At 43.7% G+C, this 20,602-nt stretch overlaps 2 protein-coding genes across 5 annotated transcripts in view; one reads left to right on the top strand and one right to left on the bottom strand.

Annotated features, from left to right (window-relative positions):
* The first annotated feature begins 31 nt into the window (after positions 1-31).
* Positions 32-17,558, top strand: LOC106602958 (phosphatidylinositol-binding clathrin assembly protein). Of its 4 annotated transcripts, none has more exons than XM_014196015.3 (19): positions 32-1,461; positions 3,469-3,611; positions 3,874-3,949; positions 4,149-4,251; positions 4,507-4,600; positions 4,717-4,828; positions 4,983-5,089; positions 6,070-6,111; positions 8,026-8,111; positions 8,517-8,610; positions 8,751-8,884; positions 9,189-9,289; positions 11,915-12,031; positions 12,170-12,200; positions 12,348-12,486; positions 12,844-12,867; positions 12,977-13,033; positions 13,330-13,449; positions 14,312-17,558. In XM_014196015.3, exons 1-19 carry the CDS (start codon positions 1,332-1,334, stop codon positions 14,342-14,344), a joined length of 1,743 nt encoding a protein of 580 aa, XP_014051490.1. In that variant the 5' UTR covers positions 32-1,331; the 3' UTR covers positions 14,345-17,558. The 4 variants fall into 4 exon arrangements, with proteins under 4 accessions (XP_014051490.1, XP_014051491.1, XP_014051489.1 ...); XM_014196016.3 differs by having other exon boundaries at positions 11,900-12,031; positions 14,330-17,558; XM_014196014.3 differs by having other exon boundaries at positions 11,900-12,031.
* phka1b (phosphorylase kinase, alpha 1b (muscle)) overlaps positions 16,507-20,602 on the bottom strand; it is a 27,423-nt gene continuing 23,327 nt past the window's right edge. The window contains exons 29-32 of the mRNA XM_014196010.3: positions 19,283-19,444; positions 19,086-19,139; positions 18,688-18,888; positions 16,507-18,421 (exon numbers count right to left, since the gene is read on the bottom strand). Coding sequence (XP_014051485.1) covers positions 18,248-18,421; positions 18,688-18,888; positions 19,086-19,139; positions 19,283-19,444 — 591 coding nt within the window. The 3' untranslated portion in view covers positions 16,507-18,247. The remainder of the gene's footprint in view (positions 18,422-18,687; positions 18,889-19,085; positions 19,140-19,282; positions 19,445-20,602) is intronic.

The raw sequence follows: 20,602 nt of genomic DNA, 5'->3' as shown, positions 1-20,602 counted from the left end.
CAACGTTGTTGCTATGGCATTATATTATTACCACACAGGTATACAAGGATAGTATTGATGTCAGTTCTCCTCTCATCCTAATCTGCATCCTCCACCATGAGTTGATCCCAGGACGAGGCTGGACAAGAAAGGGAGAGAACCAGTGAATTCTCAAACCTTTTCATATAGTTGGTAGCCTATAAAAATTAATTTACATCCTGTACAGTATTTGTAAAATAGAGGAAGCCAAATAGAGGAAGATAAATCAAATCTAGCCAAATCTGACTCATATTAGGGATTGTATCTCACTCGCAGGCCGAGTAGAGTCACATTTGGGACAACATGCCTAGACATTGCATGTGCTGTCTATCCTACATTCCCATAGAGAGCTGCAGGGAACTGAGAAGCTGGTGTTTTGTGAAAGGTTGTTGTTATAGTCCAATGACAATGGTATTAACGTCAATAGCACACTAACCCAGGGGTTTGTCTTCAGATGTGTCTGGATCTGATTGGACAGTGCTGCAGAGTCAGACAGATTCCATCCACTTCAAATCAAGAAGCAGCTGCCTAATATTCAGTTACGGTGTTCCGCTTTAAGATGCCCTGCCCGGACCCTTTCGGCGTTGCCCAATCAACCCCTTTCCAAGTCACCTGATTCATAGGCTACACTGCCATTTTACACGTGAAGTTTGAGTGAGAAGAAGAAAAAAAAAAAAGAATAATCGACTACCTAACAAAAAAACATTTGTAAAAAGATTAAACGCAATCAGGATAAACCATATGGAGCACGTCAATTAAAGGATATGGGAAAAGGAGGAGGAGTCACTGCCACAAGACCTCGACACGAACAGAGGGGAGCTTGAGAGGAAAAAAAAAACATTCATACGCTCTTTTGTAACGTCTTCAAAATTAGTCTAGCCCCAATCATAACCAGAGCGAACGTCGCGTGATCACCAACCGAGGATTGGTAGGCTAACTAATCAATGATTGTTGCTCTCCTGATGCTCAATTGTATTCATGCAGGCTACTGTTGCGGCTGTACACTCTAACCGGCATCACCATTGGAAAGCTATTACGGGGATATATCGTAGTATCGCGACCTCCGAACGAATCATTCTGACCTGATATTGGCGTGGGTTAGGTTTTTGTATTTGTATTTGTGGGACATTGGATTGCCATTTCGTTTACTGAATGTAGCCGTCAATTTTATTTGGCCGCCGTATGAATTCTCCCATCGGATTCGCGTCAGTGTACGTTTTTGTTTTCAGACGGGCAGTTTGTTTAGAGGGCACCCTCTCTATCATAACTAAAGACAATTTGATTTCTGATTCCCCATTTACTGCGTTTGGAATATGTCTGGACAGTCTATCACGGATCGGATCGCTGCGGCTCAGCACAGCATGACAGGATCCGCTATAAGCAAAGCCGTCTGCAAGGCCACGACGCATGAAGTCAGCGGACCCAAGAAGAAACACCTTGACTGTAGGTTAAGTCCACCACCACCAGTGCACCGCCGTTGCTACATACTAGCAACAAAAGCATTGGTTACATTGAATATTCAAGACGACCTGTATTTGTCATTATGTACATCATGTTTGGTATGGCCAAGGGTTTATCGAAATGATTCTATTAGACTATGAATAATTGCGCATCATAGGCTTCAACAGCTCAGTAGTCAATCATTATCATACAGTGTCATTATCCTACAGTAGTCTGTCGTGTTGTAGCCTGAGCATGATGAGACAAATATATTATTATTACTGAGTGTCATACAAGAAAATCAATCAATCAAATGTATTTATAAAGCCCTTTTTACACCAGCAGATGTCAGAAAGTGCTGTACAGAAACCCATCCTAAAACCCCAAACAGCAAGCAAATCAGATGCAAATGCACATATTGTGATCATAAATAGCCCGCTACACTTTATTCATTGTATGCAGTAATATTTTTTTGTACATTTTCCTTTTTTAATAGGCTATGAAAATGTTTATGGCAGCATAGGTTTAAAGAAGCACCATTGGAGTCAGTCTACCTATTGCAAACCATGTCTTCATTTCCTACTGAGTTCTAGAGGACAATGTGTCTAATTTAGGTATAATACCTTAGTACATTGTGGTGTATGTATGTATGTAGCCTTTTGAGTTTTCTCAGCTACGTCAGTTTGTGATGAGCTGGTGTCTGTAGGTCATTCATATTTGTTCAGTGGCAGCAGTGTCATAGACATTCTTGATCTCAACATGTGTCTGTTTTATCTGTGTGTGGGAATGTGGAACTGGAGTAATTATTGGGTAGAAAGTATTTTCTCCACGTTTAACTACTGAGGATTAGGTTAGGTGGCTTTATACCCAAATAATGACTTGACACAATCAACATCGTGTCCAGTCAATCAATTAAGATCAATCAGTCCTGTTCTGGGCTGCAACAAATGCCATAGACCCAGAGGGTTATTGGTTCAGCGAAACAAGGTAGGCTAGTTGGGTCCCAGGTCTAATCATGTGCTGCCAGTTTGATTATTTTCTGGGGAAGGAATGTTTAATTGTATAATTCTTTGCCCAACCTTTATCCAAACTAATCCAATTGTGAACATTTTAGTCACCTTAGTCATGCTGAGTGGAATTACATGAGCTAAAATCTTGTAGTCATAAAAACTGCCATTTCTCTGAGTGGCATTTGGGAAGACTTCAAATGTGACTTAAAAATGTGGTACCCTACTGCAATTTAGTTCTTTAAAGAGTGTAATTCCTCTGGATTATCCAGGCGTCATGATATTCCATTTGTATTTCCTTTAAGTTCCCTTTTAAGGTTTAGCATAAGCTTAGACTCAGCTTAGACTACAGTGAAATGTCTTGAAGGACTACACAATCATATTCAAGGTTATTTTTATGACGGTCTGTTTTACAATCAGATTTCCAATTTGAAATGTTAATTGCAGGCTTAGTCTCTGTAATTAAGGCATAATAAGTGAGAGTTAATTCACTAGTAAAAGAATGTGGATCTTTTTGAAGGGTGCGAGGGGCCGAGCAGAGATCCAACTGCCGCTCGGAGTTTTCAGCATGACAATATGTTTTCACTGACACTGGTATCCAGCCTCGCCACGCTAGCTTTGCCCTTGTGTGGGTGCAAGCAAGCTGGGTAGTGCTAGGTATCAGCAGCCTATCCAGTAGGGGGCTGGAAGCCATAGTGAGCCTCGATCGGTCTAGCTCATCGATGTCGCAGAGTGTTTGCATAAAGTTCAGCTTCCCCAACTTTGGTCCCACTCTGTTCACGTCTGGCGCCCGTGCTCGCGTCGTCAAATGGGCATCCACCCACTTCGCTTCTCTTCCATTGGAAATGAATGGATTTCGGTAGTTTCATCGCCCACATCGTCTTCGGTGAAGAGGCACTGTGTGTGAGTTGATCAGCCTTAGTGTAGAGTAGAGTACAACATTTCTTAAGCACCGAAAGCACTATTAAATGTTTCAAATGTCACCATTCTGTGTCGTCGGCAGACCTGATCCACTGCACCAACGAGCTGAACGTGAGTGTTCCCCACCTGGCTGACACGTTGTTCGAGAGGACGGCCAACAACAGCTGGGTGGTGGTGTTCAAGGCCCTCGTCACCACGCACCACCTCATGATGTACGGCAACGAGGTGAGTCACCCACTGACAGACTGGCTTCACTGTTAAAGTGGACCTCTGTCGCTCAGTTGGCAGAGCATGGCGCTCGCAGCGCCAGAACACTGGGTTAAATTCACGGGAACACCCTTACAAAGAAAATGTATGCACGCACGACTAAGTCACTTTGTATAAAAAAAATACATGTGTTAAATGGGTTTACAGTATATTATTTACTGATTTAATCTTTATTCTTACTGGTTATGATCACGCTGCCGCTCTCTCTTTATTCCACCAGCGACTAATCCAGTATCTGGCGTCCAGAAACACACTTTTTAACCTGAACAACTTCTTGGATAAGGGAGCGTTACAAGGTACTGTTGGGAATTTGTACGTGGAAGCAATTCCACACCACACTGTACAAAAGTCACAGGTACAAAACAACATAGAAACGTGCAATGAATAAACAAAAAATGCGCAGTTCAAACCGTCATTCTGAATGCATTGCAGAGGTTTGGCTCTGTAAGCCACCAACTAGCACTTATACTAATACAAGTGCTCCCTCTCTGCCAGGTTATGACATGTCAACGTTCATCAGACGCTACAGCAGGTATCTGAATGAGAAGGCCATGTCCTACAGACTAGTGGCTGTGGACTTCACCAAGATGAAGAGAGGGTAAGATGTCCTGTTGTGGCGAGCGTGGAACACCTCCCCATGTCACACTAAGATGCATCATTAAGCTACATCAGTGGAGACGGGTCTTAAATAGATTCAAGGTAACCCAGCTCAACTGGCCAACTGATTTCAGCAGCCACTTTGGATATGGTGTGCGTCATCATGATTGACACGGAGATGCTTTATCTGTTCAGAGCAACGTGTTTGTCAGTCGCTTGTCCTGTTAAAGTGGTTCTCCGTGCCTCTTGTCGACAGGGTCGATGGTGTGATGCGCACCATGACTGTTGAGAAGCTGATCAAGACTCTGCCTATCATTCAGAATCAGCTGGATGCACTGCTGGACTTTCAGGTAGGCTGCATGGGGGTCCATGGTCTTGGTCCTTAAATGAACATGGGCTACATGATGACAGGGAGCTGTCTGCAGGAGCTCTCAATGTGTTGTCTCTTCGTCTGTCATTTTCCCAGGCTAACTCTAACGAGCTGACCAATGGCGTCATCAACAGCGCCTTCATACTGCTCTTCAAAGACTCCATCCGCCTCTTTGCCGCGTACAATGAAGGAGTGATCAACATGCTGGGTAAGTACACTCTATATCTGTTAGATCACTGTGGTGCCGCTAGGATGTCGCTGTGCTGTTTGTAAATTGTATACTATATAAAAGAAATAGCCCAAATCCTTGTTTCTTTTTGTTCTTTCGCCGAGTTAACCTGTCTTCTTCTTGTATCCTAAAGAGAAATATTTTGATATGAAGAAGAACCAATGCAAAGACGCCCTGGAGATTTATAAGACGTTTCTGAACAGAATGACCAAGCTGTCAGAGTTTCTCAAAGTTGCAGAGGTAATGTTTTCCCTTTTCCACTTGTGTTGAGGAAAGGAAGGTTTCTGATAGATCCAGCAAGAAGGTGGGGCTCTTCTCCCGGACCTCTGCTCTTCTCCCCCTTTCTCTCTCTCTGTCTCTCTGTCCCTCTGTTGCTGTGTGGTGGAGGCTAATGCTGGTCATGAATGCAGGGGTCAGCCTATTAGTGGGCCTGAAAAGCTCAAGGTGAAGGCCCCTCCATGTGCTGCCTGTTTTGATGCCTGCATTGCATGTCTTAGCAAGAGTTTTTTTTTCCCTTACTCTTTCCTTCCCTTTCTCTCTTTTTCAATGATGAATGTCTGCTGTTATCCACGTAGAGTACTACTTGCAAGTCACGAGGCCCTGTTGCAAAGATAATCCGTATCTCTCTGTAGTTTTCTAATTTCCCGTGCATTCTTTTATTAAAAGGCGTTCTTGCTGTCTTTACTGATTTGGTAACTATTTGGAGGAAGGTTTGGGGTGATGGGGGTGTGTTTCTATCCAAAAACGGGCTAACGTTGACTTTAAGGGCCCATTCATTTACTCGTCTAACAATGTGTTTGTCATTTGTTCCCCTGCCTTTTTTTTTTTCTCGTTCAAAGTCAACATTAGTTGTGTGTTTTCTTTTGGATGTTTCTCACCTTGCAGTCACATGAGTATTACAGCCCAATGTACCCGGCCCACCTGTCAGTGGCATTTCAGTGTGTAAACATTCATTTCAAACCCAGTCTTCAGATCCTGTGTGTGTGTGTGCGTGTGTGTGTACGTGTGGGCATGCCAATTCCCCTGCCTGTTGTCTTTTTGTTGTTTTGTTTCTAGTCACTGCATGGAGTAATGGATCCTTTCGTTTGATTCTTCTTTCTCCCTCCTCCACACACCTACCCCCCCCCCCCCCTTTATTCTGTGGTTGTGTTCGTTTGTTTATTATGTTTGGTTTTTGTTTGCCCCCCCCCCCCCTCCCCCCCTCCTTTTTTGTGACACAGCAAGTTGGAATTGATCAGGGTGACATCCCAGATCTCACACAGGTCAGTGGTGCATTTCATCTCAATATCTCCCATGTCGCTCCATTCTAAACGCACCCATTCCCTACTCACCCTACAGGCTTCCAACCGCCCCCTCCTTTTCTACCTGATTTTTACCTCCCTCTCTCTGAGCTCTAGGGTAGAGAGGGCCTACATCCATAAAATGGGTTCCTAATATGTGAACCTTGGATTCTGCTGCGCCATATTTTGTTTCCAAAATTTTGGAGATTGTGCAAAACACAGACTTCCCTGGTCTCATGTCTTTCGGGCAGATTTTAGGCAGACCGATGCTTTACGTCTTTTTCTTAGACTTGAGTCTTTTGTATAGTTGAATCACAGTTTTCTAAAGTTAACACACAAAATAAAAAAAAATGTTCTGTTTGTTTGATTTTGAAATGGCGCTGAAAAGTCAGGCACCTCTTCAGCCTCTGTCCTAACAAATATGGGCGTATGGGGCTTGTGTGAGGCCCATATAAGCCTTTTGTACATCAAGGGATGACATCTCTTGATAGAATAGCTTAGAGGAATCAAGCTCTTGATTTCTCTCACAGTTTAACTTTGCGTTGCCTCAAAATGAACACTATATTGTATATCTTTTTTTCCGGACAAGATATCCCATCAAAATAGCTGTGGGGAGAGCAGTGAATGGCTTCTACCAAATAGGTTTCTGCAAATATTACTTGATTGGTATACATAATGCAATCCTAAGCACTTGCACAACATCTGTGACGCTACAAACACTGGTTGAAGCTTTCTTCAATGACAGTAATGGTGTTTCCCTCCACATGGGGCAAAAATAAACATGAGCAAACGTTTCTGTCAATTATGTCGTGTTTGCGGTGCTTATGAAGACCTTATGTATCCCTGTTCAACTAAATAGTAACCCATGTCTTTACTGAGCTGTAGATTTTTTTTTTCTGTTTATTTGAAACTTTTAGTATATTCTAGATTTCTCAGAAGAAGGATATCCAGAATTCTCATTATTCTCTCTTATTCCCTCAAAATAAGTATATGAACATTCTTATTTTTGCAAGTTACTGCATGTGTTAAGATTGCATTCTGTAATGAAAAGCAAATGTTGGGCTGAAACATGGGTATCACATGTGGGGAAATGAATTCGCTGATCCTTGGTTTATTAAACCATCATTTTGTATGTCTTTATAAAATACACTGTTCATTTCCCAAGTGTGTGTGTACCTCATTTTCATCGGACGTTTTGCCTTTCTGTGAGTTAACTCGTTTGGCTTCCAAACCTTTTTGAACTAGACACTAAAGCTAATCACCAAATTTGACCGTCTGCTACTAGAATTTCTCCTCTAACCTGCAAAATACATTTATGAAATTTGATATTCATGAATAGTTACCCAAATGATTATAGGAAACGGAATCCATTGGTTAACTCACAATTTATGGACTGGGATGTGTGTGTGTGTGTGTGAGCATTTATACACACCTGTGAAGGGGCTTCTAAGCTCCTTTCCGTATGCCAACAGACGATGTGATGTGTTCTGAACCCCACAGGAACCGGCACACTGTACAAATGACCTCCCAGGCCTGTGTACTTGCTTGCATGAGAGAGGACTGATCTGTGCATGTCTGGCATGGAGCCAAACCTAATTATACCAGATGTATTGTCTTACGTACAATACCTGCAAATATGGAGACTATACTGAACATGAATAAGCTTAGGACAATGTGCCACTTGGCCGCTGTGTTTGTTTGTGTGTGTACGCGCGGGACGCGTGTGTTTGTGGGCGCGTGTGTCTGTGCGCTTACTCGGGCGCAAATGTCTGTGTTCCTGTACGCGAGTGTATGCAAATGCAGTGTGTGTGTGCACGCGATTGGGAAAACAATTGTTCTACACAGTGCTATCCTCACTTGGTGCATTAATGTTTCCCCGTGCCCCCCCTCCACCAGGCCCCTAGCAGCCTCCTGGAAGCCTTGGAGCAGCATTTGGCCTCTCTGGAGGGGAGGAAAATCAAGGAGCTCTCCACAGCCACCAGGTAACCAACAAACAGACACACACACACACACCCACTGGTGCTAATGTTTCAGGCTTTGTGTCTGAAGTAGGCATTTACACTGAAGCAGGCATTTCAGAACATTTGTCACTCACTGAAGCTTTGATAGATATGAGGATGAATGTGCAAATGATGCTGGGCCAGTGTTCCACCCTTAGCTAGTATGTCATCTGGACTACAACGGCAATGCAGACTCATTTATCCTGGATTTGGGAGTGTTTCATGTGTTTGTGTGTCAGACCTGTCTATTGTATGACAATTACGGAACGCAAGAGTCAGAAATGTTCACAAATAAAGGAATTATTCATGAGTGGTCAGTCCCAGAATGCCGTGTGTGACAGTGAGCGTACGTGGTGGTCACTGATAAGCGCTGTGTGATCTCTCCAGAGCTAACACCTTGTCTAGTGCTGTGTCGTCACTGTCCAGCACTGGGATCTCTCTCAGCCGCATGGACGAGAAGGAGGACGAGAACAGTCTCAAGGTCAGACAGGGTCACAGTACAGCAACATTTCATTACAATGTAGATGCATTGCTGTATGAATTGAGTCTGAATAAAAAAAATTCTCAACCCTGATGTACTGTCACTTTTTGCGGGCTTGACTTGATGCGTTTGTCCCACAGGACGAGGGAGCCAAGGTGATTGACGTGCAGACGCCGACCGTCTCTCCCGGCTCCCAGTCGGTGGGCAGTGCCAACGGCAGCAGTGGGGCCACAGACCACTTCTCCAACTCATCTGTTGTGTCCGTTACAAATAAGTAAGCAGACCCTACGGTCTGATAATCCTTGTGCTTAAGTTAATACCTATGGGTATGTTTCACACAGGTTGTTCAGTTTGTATAATATAAACTGTATGCATCTTATTTTAAAATCACTTCACAGTATATTAGTTGGGTTATTCGTGGAAAGGACCTGTGAGCCACGTTTAAAATGGATGGCTGAATGGCAGTGTTCCAAGTGGTTGGTCCTGTCCGCTGTAACTCTTCCTCTCTGCCCTGAAGGGGCCTGCTCTGCTATGATTTTGTTTTATCTGTTGTCTGTCTCTCTCCTCTGTTTCCCCAGCGTGCCAAATCTCACCAGTGACTTGTTCAACCTCCAGCCCACCTTCAACCCGAACATCCAGACCATACACACTGTGCCGTCTAACAACAACGCCTGGGGAGGTGAGGGACACAAAAACACATACTGACACATGCGCGCGCACGCACACACACTATACTCTTGAAGACTAGTATTGTATTTAAAATGAAGGCAGGTACATTGAGCAGATTGTGATGGACAGGAATCAGTCACTGCAGGACATAAATAAGATATTAATTGATGTCGACCCCAACCTTTATTAGAAGAAATGAAATGTCCAGTTTTGTCCCCAATGCAATTTCCTCCTCCTCTTCCCTGCTACGATACCTATCCCTGCTGGATGCCCTCTCTCTCTGATTGGTGAGTCAATATGGCTTGTGTCACTCTACTGGACAGCTGACAGGACTGAAATGGCATTACAATATGCCTGGGGCTAGGGTTATTGCCTGTAGCCTGACTCGCTCTCTCGCTGTGTAACCTGCAGCCTGACTCTCTCTTTCTTTCACTCATGCTTTCTTTCTCTCTTCCTGCAGCCTGACTCACTCTCTCGCCCTCCCTGTGTAACCTGCAGCCCGACTCGCTCTCTTTCCTTCTCTCACTGTGACCTGAGACTGACTTTGACTCTCTCTCCCTGTGTGACCCAGACCTAGTGCTGAGCAATTAACCATTTTTGTTTGTATGTTGTTGTTATTAACCAGACCTGCCAACATGCAAGCATTTTGCTACCAACTACACAGTTCTCTGTCCATGTGTGCAGGTACGAGATCCGAGTTAAAAGTATGCAGAAATGAATAGGGCATGATTTTTTTTTTTTTTTTTAAATGTATCCACTGAGTAAATCTAACATCCCGATTCTCGAGCTGCAACACACATGCATGTACGGAGTTTGTGTCAACGGACATGGAGATGAATAGATCCTAGCTACCCCGTGTCTGCCTCCTGTTTGTTGTGATGCTGTGTTTGCCGACTGTCAGCTGTACATAAACACATGGACAAATCCCTTTTCGACTCCGTGTGTTGTGGAAAGGTAAACACTAATTGTTTCAAGCTAATGTTAGCGAACATAAGATGGACATTCAGTGGGCTCTAAAGTGCCAGCAGTTCACTAGCATTTGCTAGTGAAAGAAATGAAACGCAAATACGAAAAATAACTGGTCGCATTTGTGCGAGTGGGATATACATTTAATTCTGCGTCCCATTAGTTGTATTTTCCACGTACCATTACGAGGGTCACGCAACCTGATAGACCGTGACTGTAATTATGATCCACGTCACAAAATGCATGACAAAAGTATAATCAAAAATAAATATAAACATCTTGGCGTTAAATGGAGTCGGGAGTTTAGAAGACTGCGCGATAATGCCTACCCAATGCGTGTCTGGTATTAGCTATAGAGACAATGCTTCTAAAAAGGCATTTGCAAGTTGAATCTCCAATTTGCCGCACGCGTCTGGTACTCTTAAAAAGTTGGACAAGGTTGGCAGGTCTGTTAAACAACTAATTAACCGATGTCAGTACTATTACTTGAATTCCATTTAGTTCTGTTTTTTTGTGCGCCCAGTGCGCGGTTTCTCTACAGCGAAATCAAATCATTCACGAGAGAAATAATGTCAAGAACTACGTGGGACGCTGGGCTGAAGGGAGTTGTAGTTTTCAGGAAGCAAATATTCAACTTATTTCAGCGCCAAAGTGTGGTAATTAACTACAATTACAATAATCCATTGCGCCCGTCCTTTCCGACTCGGACAGAGACGGATACACTTTCCCGCCTGCTAAGTTAGGAGACACACAGACCCGCAGAGACTGCATGAGAGAGGAATAGAGACAGTTCGCGTTATCTACCTGGAAGAACTAGTCAAATGATTTCGTCAGACAGCTCTGCAGCATACTTAGGCAGGCTAGCCTAGCTAAATAGGATGACTAAAGACAGCGTTAGATCAGTGGTATTCAACCCTTTTCAGCGGGGATCCTATTTTTTTTCCCCTCCCCAATAATTTCTTGCAACTCGACGCCACCCCAAATCCGATGACGCAACCTTAAAATCGCTACATTTTTAAATCAACAAATGACCTTACATTAATTTCATTTTCTCGTCAAAGGAAAATAAAACCAATAAAGACATTTACTCCAATACAATTATATCTTTCAAATGATCTTCCTCAAAAACATTTGTATATCGTCCCATCCAATATTCTGTACTCTTAATTCTCTGTTCTGATTTTGGCTACCCCACTGCAGTAGGGGTCGTGACCCCTACTTTGAATACCACTGCGTTAGATGGTCTGGCTGGCTGCTACTACCTAAGCCGAGATGAGATGATGTTCTGAATAAAAAATATTAAAGTCATTAAATAAAAACAAAGTAATATACATTACTGAAATATTGTATATTTCAGTCATTTCCTATTTTTCTATTGCTACCTACCCAATGTGGACATGCCAGAGACTATGGAATATTTTCAACGTTTTGGCAATTGAATGTTCACTATTTTGGACTTTGGAATTTCCATTAAAAAGCTCTAAAATCATTTTAATGTCATTATTTCATTTCCTTGATTCCTTTTAAAAAATAATCAAACCGAAACCAAACTGACCTCAAAAAGCACTAATCACTCAGCATTAGCCAGACCTGACTCTCTCTCCCTTTGAGACCTGGAGCCTGACTCTCTCTCCCTGTATGTCTCTGTCCTCAGGTTTGGGGCTCCCAGGGGACCTGTTGAAGCCAGCTCAGCCCACACACATCCACAGCCCTGGGATACCACTGCACTCTGGTGGGAAGATGATGCCCACTGACCTGGACTCCTCCTTAGCCAACCTTGTTGGCAGTGAGTCTCTCTTTTTCCCTCTATTTTACATGTAGCTTTGCATATTCTAACATTTTTCAGGAGTCATAATGGTCATACACAGTAATGCTCTGTAACAGCATCTGAACATGTAACATATCTTAACCGCTCATTTTCCAGACTTGCAGTTCGCAGGAACACCAGCCAAAAAGTGAGTACATGACATTTGAAAAGGAGCGGAGAGCAACTACAGTAATATATTGGGATGTGGTTGTTCATCCAAGCATTTATGAATCCTGATCTAACCTGTCTTGCTCTAATGCTGTGGGTGTATTTGAACCCTGTGTTTGTCCATCAGGCCAGAGCTTCAGTGGACCCAGCTGGTAGAGAAGAAGCCCACAGGAGGGACTCACTGGCAGTCCAAAACCATGTGTACCACGCCCAACTGGAACCATCATGCCCCCATGGCTCCTCAACCTATGCCCATACCACAAATGGTGAGACATACACGCCTGGTCACGCTCACCAAATATATTACTGAGGACAAGCCAGCAATGCAGAAGTTGGCGTTCTTTTTTTCCTTATGAAATCTAGTAGCACACATTAAACTCTATGATTGTCTGAAAATCACATCTTCGAAAGTGGAAGTGGTTACTGCGGCTGTTCACAGGCGCTGGCGATTCTCATTTGCCCTCTTGTCTATTTGAATTCGTTTGCACTGTAATTATTTGTCTCCTCTTTTTCATTTCGTTTTTTCATCTGCCTTCTCTCGTAAAATTCCCATTGAATTATCCGCCGTCCGTTCCTATCTCCGTTTGCCCTGTTCCCTCCTCGTTTCCTCAACCCTGCTGCAGAATGGAATGATCTATACTGGATATGTAAGTACATGACTCTCTGTAGAGGGAGTCACTGCATTTTTCCAGAAGTACATTCCTCTGTGTGTTCTACTGGTCTTTCATTTTTCCGTTTCGCCCTTTCTCTCTGTAGGCTCCGGCTCCGGTGGCTTTTCCTATGACGACACCTCAAGTGCCTGTTTATGGAATGGTAAGGAATGATCTGCACCGTGGTACAGTACCCAGGTCAAACAATCAAATTGTATTTGTCACATGCGTCAAATGCAACAGGCGTAGTAGACCTTACCCTGAAATGCTTACTTACAAGCCCTTAAGCCCTTAACCAAGAAATAGAGTTAAGAAAATAAACTTGAATAAACTGAAGTAAAAAATCGAATAAAACGTCACACAATGTAAAATAACAATACCAATATGAGGTCGGGTCTGAGGGGGGGGGATCTGCACCATTGATACCCAGTTTACATTTCATCTCTCTCTCTGTTGTAGATGCCTCCTCATCAGATGGGGCAGATGGGTGGAGTCCCTATGATGGCACCACAGCATATGATGTACAACCAACCTGTCCTTCGGCACACCAATCCATTCGCTCCCATGCCAGGAGCCCAGGTAATTCCACTGTCCACTCCCCACTGTCTACTTTCCTGTCCACTCTCCACTGTCCACTCCCCACTGTCTACTTTCCTGTCCCCATTCCCCACTGTCCACTCTCCCCACTGTCTACTTTCCTGTCTCCACTGTCCACTCCCCACTGTCTACTTTCCTGTCTCCACTGTCCACTCCCCACTGTCTACTTTCCTGTCTCCACTGTCCACTCCCCACTGTCTACTTTCCTGTCCCCATTCCCAACTGTCCTGTCCCCACTGTCCACTCCCCACTGTCTACTGTCCTGTCCCCATTCCCCACTGTCTACTGTCCACTCCCCACTGTCCACTCCCCACGGTCTACTTTCCTGTCCCCACTCCCCACTGTCTACCCCTTCACTGTCTACCCCTTCACTGTCTACCCCTTCACTGTCTACCCCTTCACTGTCTACCCCTTCACTGTCTACCCCTTCACTGTCTACCCCTTCACTGTCTACCCCTTCACTGCCTACCCCTTCACTGTCTACCCCTTCACTGTCTACCCCTTCACTGTCTACCCCTTCACTGTCTACCCCTTCACTGTCCATTCCCCAACCACTTCTGGCATGTGAATCATGATTCAAGGCATCAGTTCCTAAGTAGGTTAATCATAATCAGAATTGTAATGCTGTCTTTGCTGCTTTATAATGTATCAGTTACTGTTTAATACTTAATTTGTCAATGCTAATTACTGTTTGTTTACCAGTAGGTTCTGGAATTATTTAGGATCTTGTTACTATGAAACCTTTTTTGTGGTATTACAGTACCCGTTTTTCTTTTCCTGAGATATTTATACTCCACAATCTAAAGCCTTTTAGAACTAGACAGATATTATTAAACCGTAACAGGCTTATTTTCCTATGCAGATGCACTTCATGTAGGACTGGGAGTATCTTACCATGACAGTAAAGCAGAGAGACAAAACAAACCAATCCAGAACCAAATGCAACGCGAGATGGAAGAGCGAAAGGAGCAGAAGATGGTGGTGTAGACAGACTGGTGATCTGTTGGTGTCGGTGCTCTTTCAGTGGCCTCTCTGTGGGATGGAACCTCTGTTACATTCTGCATCATGGCTGATATAAGAGTCCCATCTAAGTCCTTTTGACAAGTCACAGCTCACATTCATTCTGTATTTGATTTGCTCATTTGAATGGGTATTGTTCTGCCTGTTTGAACCCATGCTATGACGACGGCTGCATTCCAGTTTGTAGCTTGGCCCCTTTGCAGCGAATTCTAGACGACTGCCACCCCCCCCCCCCCCCCCCCCCAATCCGTCAGTTTCAATGGACATCTCTTTCTCTGATAGTTTGCACGCACTTTAATCAATGTGAACTTTGCCAAGGGTGTACATATGCATTGTCCAATTAGGATCTCATACAAACCACTACAACACTCCTACGTCTTTTCTCTCCAATGTTCATGTCAGAGTTGCGGTAGCCACCGTTTTTCATGCATTTCAATGCAAACATTTTGGAGTTGACTCCGTATTCATTCCATTTTTTTTTTGTTTGTTTCACAACCAGTTATAGTAAGACATTGGATAAATGGCTTGGAGACACATGGCTTGTGTACGTGTGTGCATGTACAGTATATCTGTCTGTGTGTTCATTTGCGGTGCACTCGGATCTAAATGTACAAAAGCTATTGTGTCATGTGTCCGTAGGTTCCTGTGAAAGCTATGATCTGTGTGGCGAGAGCTGCCCACTGTACTAGTTTTAAATGGTGTGCTCCATGCCTACATAGACCTACGGTATGCTCCTATGAAAGAAATGAAGAAGGCCCACTCATTTCATACGGAACCGTCACAAGTCATGACACATTCTGCCTCTGCTGTGCCACCCGTTGTTCGCTCCGCTTGATGCTATTTCAGGTTGTTTTTATATTTGATCCATGTTCCTTTAGCTACCACAACGGTGCATGGGACTTCCCGCCATCTCGTTCGATTCTGCTCTTTGAAACGGATGCGCTGTCCTTGTAACGGTCCTACCAGTCTTGCCCCATGTCAGTGAGTAAACGTTGGGAGAGTGTTCTTTGTGTTTCTTCTCGTATCGCCCCAGGTTGATGCCCAATGAGTTGTCGCATGTGTCATTGTTGTGTTTTCTGAGTGGCAGTTTGATGTGGTGTAGCTCCTAACCAACCCCTGGAGAATGTCGTCCAGCTCGTTTCTGAGACTCTGCTTCGCCAGACGGTGAAACTGACAGTCGCTCCAGTGAAGTCGGCAACTATCTGCCACGTTCTAACTCCAGCCCCGGAGAGAGCCTAGCTTTCTGTCCTGGTTACATTTTGTGCCGGAGAGGGCAGAGGACAAGTGGGGAGGAAGTAGAGAGATCTGTAAATGTGATCGAGGGTCATGTCTGTCAGAAACTGCCCGGTGTACGTAACGGTGACAGACAGACGGCATATATAGCACAAACCCTGGAGGGGGTGAGCGTTTTACTGCACAAAACTAAAACCATTGCTGGGATGTACAGTCAAAGGGGCTGGGGAAATCCTTGTTTTCTATTGATTGTGTTTCTATATGTCCATGCCTTCCCAGTGAGATAAACAGGGTAGTGTTCTTCAACGAGGCCTCCCAGCTTCTGGTCCTCCGAGGTCAGTGGGGGTCACTGAAGTCATCCAGGCCATCTGGTAGTGTCTATTTAGCAACGAGTAGTCAAGTGTCGTAACGTGTCTCAATACAAGTCCGTCGTCTGTTAGATTGCTGTAGAGCCTCTCATTCTGCTAATCATTGGCTCTGTCCAGACTACTGCATTCTGATGCCCTGTGACCAGCCCACATTTTTGTAGATGTTCTTTGAAACGTAATTCTGTCTCAATGTCATCTGTGTCAATTGAATGCTTTTATGCAAGTTCATGCAGTCCCATAGACCAATTCTGACTGTTACGCGGTCCTCTGTATATAACCTTGTATGTTTTTTGACATGTGCTCTGTAAGTGATGGCCCATTGGGAGACATGGGTTGTTATTGCTGTGTCTGTGGTGGGGTCATTGTGCTTGGCGGTGTCATGGGGTGTACGTCTGTGATGTTTGTGTATATCTTGATGGGGGTTAGGTTCAACAGTATCACAACTGGTCTACCAAGAGTGTCTTCATTGTGGCAGTGGACACTGTCCTCTCCGTACAGGAACATTTTTGCACCAAAGTCATCAAGCGCAGCTTTTTCTCGAGGTCACATTGCTGATATCCAATTTGGAGGAATTTGATTTCAGCGACGAGTCTTTTTGCATGATTAGTGTTGTCTTTTTATTGACTTGTGTGCCCGGTAAAGAGCATGATCATATGTGAAATTTCACTTACCGGTGTGTTTGCAAATGTTTAGGAATTTCTCCACGAGATTTTGACTTACCTCTTTACATAAGCGTTCATAAATGTGTGTGTCCCACCAGATATAACTGTATGTCTGTTTTGCATTTGAAATGCAATTCAAAGCTCTATCAAATATCTGTTCAGTTATGAGACCACACATTCGTGAAACAACATGAATATAAAGGCTATGCATCACCTAGCTAGCTAGACATTCAAGTCTTGTAAACCCCTCCTTGTTAAAGCGTTGCTATTTTCAATACATTTGTTGAACGCTTGCTCTCTTTTTTTGTTGAGTACTCTGCCAATGTTTTTGGACTTCTAAGTATGTTCAGTCTTGTCCCTCTTCCATTGGTTCATGTCATTCTCTGCCAATATTGGTAATCTTCCTTTGCGCTTGCAGTGGAAAATCTCACTCCCTTATCTTTTAGCCATTGAAAGATGTCAACATGCATTGTCACTTTTTGCCTGATGTACTCTGGCTATGTATAATATACATTTATGCATATTTCACAATATGCTTTTCTATTGTTTACCGTATTCTACTCCATATTGCCCATCTGAAAACGGTCTTTTTTTTTTCCTGTGATGAAACAAAGCATTGTCCAGGATGTCCTGTTTTGGAAGTGAGGGTCCATACCTTTTTTTGATTTTTCATTTATTTTTGTACATCAAATGGATTGAGAACACAATACACTGAATTGTCAATGCTAAATTACATTATGAACTGGTTTCTTTTAAAATGCAGAGGTTGTTGTTTTTGGAAGACAATTGAATAAAATGTCATATGTTGCTCAGGTTTTGTTGTTATTTTGCAGCGGTCATCTTGCTGCTCATTGTAGCCTCTGTACCTTTCACCAGTGACAGCTTGTTGGTAGATGTGCAATGCATGTTTCTATTGGATATACAGATAATCACCTTGACAGCTAATATCGGCAGGTTAAAGCATCATTCATACTGATGAATAATTGTCAAATTGGATCATACGAGTTCGCTATGAGAGAGCCTTGAAGCACTGTCACTCACAAAGTGTACAAGATGAAGATTGTCACTATAATGTATTAATCAAAGATCCATACAGCACACCTGTCCCAAAAACACAATAGGAAAATGATAATTTTCAAAAGCAGCACTACCACTAGTATTGCAACAATCGCTCACTCTGACATAGAATCACACTGCACCATCTTTAGGGTAAGAAATATCTACCTTCTGTGAATAACAAGTCTGGAAACCTAGCTTCATGCATTTCTCTGAGAATAATCTGCTGTATTATCAGAAGTTGGTATTTAAAATACTGGGACCCCTCACAGCGATTGTTCATGTCAGGCACAGGCTTGCTGGGATGTGATATATCAAAACAAATTAACCTCCATGATGAAAAGGTCAGGTGACTAGATAAAAATCAGCCTTTCTCAGGTTCTGAGCCCTACTACAGTATGTGTTGTTAGCTAATTGGAGGGCACAGACGCGCATAGAAGCTCATTGGATGGCACATGCACCGCTTGGCAAGAAGTCCTGGACGTAGGTGCACACGGCTTTACAGAGGTAGGTCATAGTGCCGTAGCGGCCACTAGGGGCACTGTCATACAGCAGCCTGCAGATCCCATTGGAGTGATCTTTCTCCAGAAGGGTGTCGTCAGCCCCCAGCACTTTCTGCAGAGGAGGGTAATATGGACACAATGTAAGGATGACATAGCAAAGACTGCCCGTTGTGCTGTTTACTGTACTTTTAACTAAATTAACATGTGGGGGTTTACAGGAAATGTAACTGAATAGTAGTAAATACATAAATAGTAAATGAAACTGAATAACAAGAACAATATAAAATAAATAATATGTTCCACTGTGAAAATCAGTGCTGAAAGAACAGCGGTCTGTTTCCTAGCAGAGGTGAGACTACCGTATGGCCACTGACTGACCTGGTCGTGGTAAAACATTTCACTGGCCATGTGGACTATCTTATCTACATGGACGACACTGCCGATGCTCTCCAGCTCCACCTCAGCCAACAGGGTGAGCACCAGTATGGCCTCCACCAGCAGCTGACGGTACTCTGGCTGGGGCACGCGATTCAGCACCGTCTCCACGTGCACCGCAAACTTGATCTCACCGGGGGTCATCTGTGATCAACAACCCCCACCCAGGAGAGGTGGATAGGAAATAGACATTGCATCATGTTGTGTGATATTGAAATCTGGTTCAGAGGTGAGCATGTGCTTGAATGAGTACAGGAAGATGAAATCATTTAGATGAAGGAGTATGCCACAGAGCAACGTGAAGTTGATGTGGCTCAGCTTGGAGATATTTTAGGGCGTACCTCTCTTGTGGTTGACGCTGGAAGAATGCACCCCACAATAGATAGGCCATGACACTGAAAAAGAAAGTAGGACGATTACATCTATGAACCAGGTAGAAACATGTTTCACGGATGCTAATTATACATGTACCAGCTAGAACAAAGTGTTTGGACTACTATGCAAAGAGTACCAGCACCCGTCACCCACAGCATCTCACCTTCTGGAGGATGGACCAGACCTTCTGGTAGAAGCCAACAGGGACTCTGTTGAGGGCTCCGTCTAGACGTCTCCTACGTAACCACTGGCCATGGCGGCTGTCTCTCACTGCCATCTTTTCTGTAGCGCTCTGCAACGACTCGATGGATGGGAGTCTGTACCGCTGGAGCATACCAGGGGAAAACAAACACTTATAGTTAAGCTTTCTCTTCATTGTTAGATCGTATAAAACCACTTCAGTTTATCACATATTTGTGGTATTGTATTCCCAGAAGTTATATACAGTACCAGTCAAAAGTTGACACACCTACTCAATCAAGTTTTTTATTTTATTTTTAACAAAAAAATAGTGAAGATATCAAATCTATGAAATAACACATATGGAATCATGTAGTAACCAAAAAAAGTGTTAAATCAAAATATAGTTTATATTTTTCAAAGTAGCCACCCTTTACCTTGATGACAGCTTTGCATACTTTTGGCATATTCTCAAGCAGCTCCATGAGGAATGCTTTTCAAACAGTCTTGAAAGAGTTACCACATATGCTGAGCACTTGTTGGCTACTTTTCCTTCACTCTGCGGTCCAACTCATCCCAAACCATCTCAATTGGGTTGATGTCGGGTGATTGTGGAGGCCAGGTCATCTGATGCAGCACTCCATCACTATCCTTCTTGGTCAAATTGCCCTTACACAGCCTGGAGGAGTGTTTTGGTTCATTGTCCTGTTAAAAAATAAATGATAGTCCCAGAAAGTGCAAACCAGATGGGATGGTGTATCGCTGCAGAACGCTGTGGTAGCCATGCTGGTTAAGTGTGCCTTGAATTCTAAATAAATCACAGACAGTGTCACCAGTAAAGCACCCCCACACCATCACACCTCCTCCTCCATGCTTCACGGTGGGAACCACACATGCGGAGATCATCTGTTCACCTACTCTGCGTCTCATGGCGGTTGGAACCAAAAATCTCAAATTTGGACTCAGACCAAAAGGACAGATTTCCACCAGTCTAATATCCATTGCGCATGTTTCTTGGCCCAAGCAAGTCTCTTCTTCTTATTGGTGTCCTTTAGTAGTGGTTTCTTATCAGCAAATCGACCATGAAGGCCTGATTCACGCAGTCTCCTCTGAACAGTTGATGTTGAGATGTGTCTGTTACTTGAACTCTGTGAAGCATTTGTTTGGGCTGCAAGGCTTTTAACTCTAATGAACTTATCCTCTGCAGCAGAGGTAACTCTGGGTCTTCCTTTCCTGTGGCCTTCCTCATGAGAGCCAGTTTCATCATAGCGCTTGATGGGTTTTGCGACTGCACTTGAAGAAA

The sequence above is a fragment of the Salmo salar genome, chromosome 04 (assembly GCF_965601325.2).
Source record: "Salmo salar chromosome 04, fSalSal1, whole genome shotgun sequence".
In the NCBI taxonomy this organism is placed as follows: Eukaryota; Metazoa; Chordata; class Actinopteri; order Salmoniformes; family Salmonidae; genus Salmo; species Salmo salar.
This window is presented reverse-complemented; position numbering and strand designations above follow the sequence as displayed.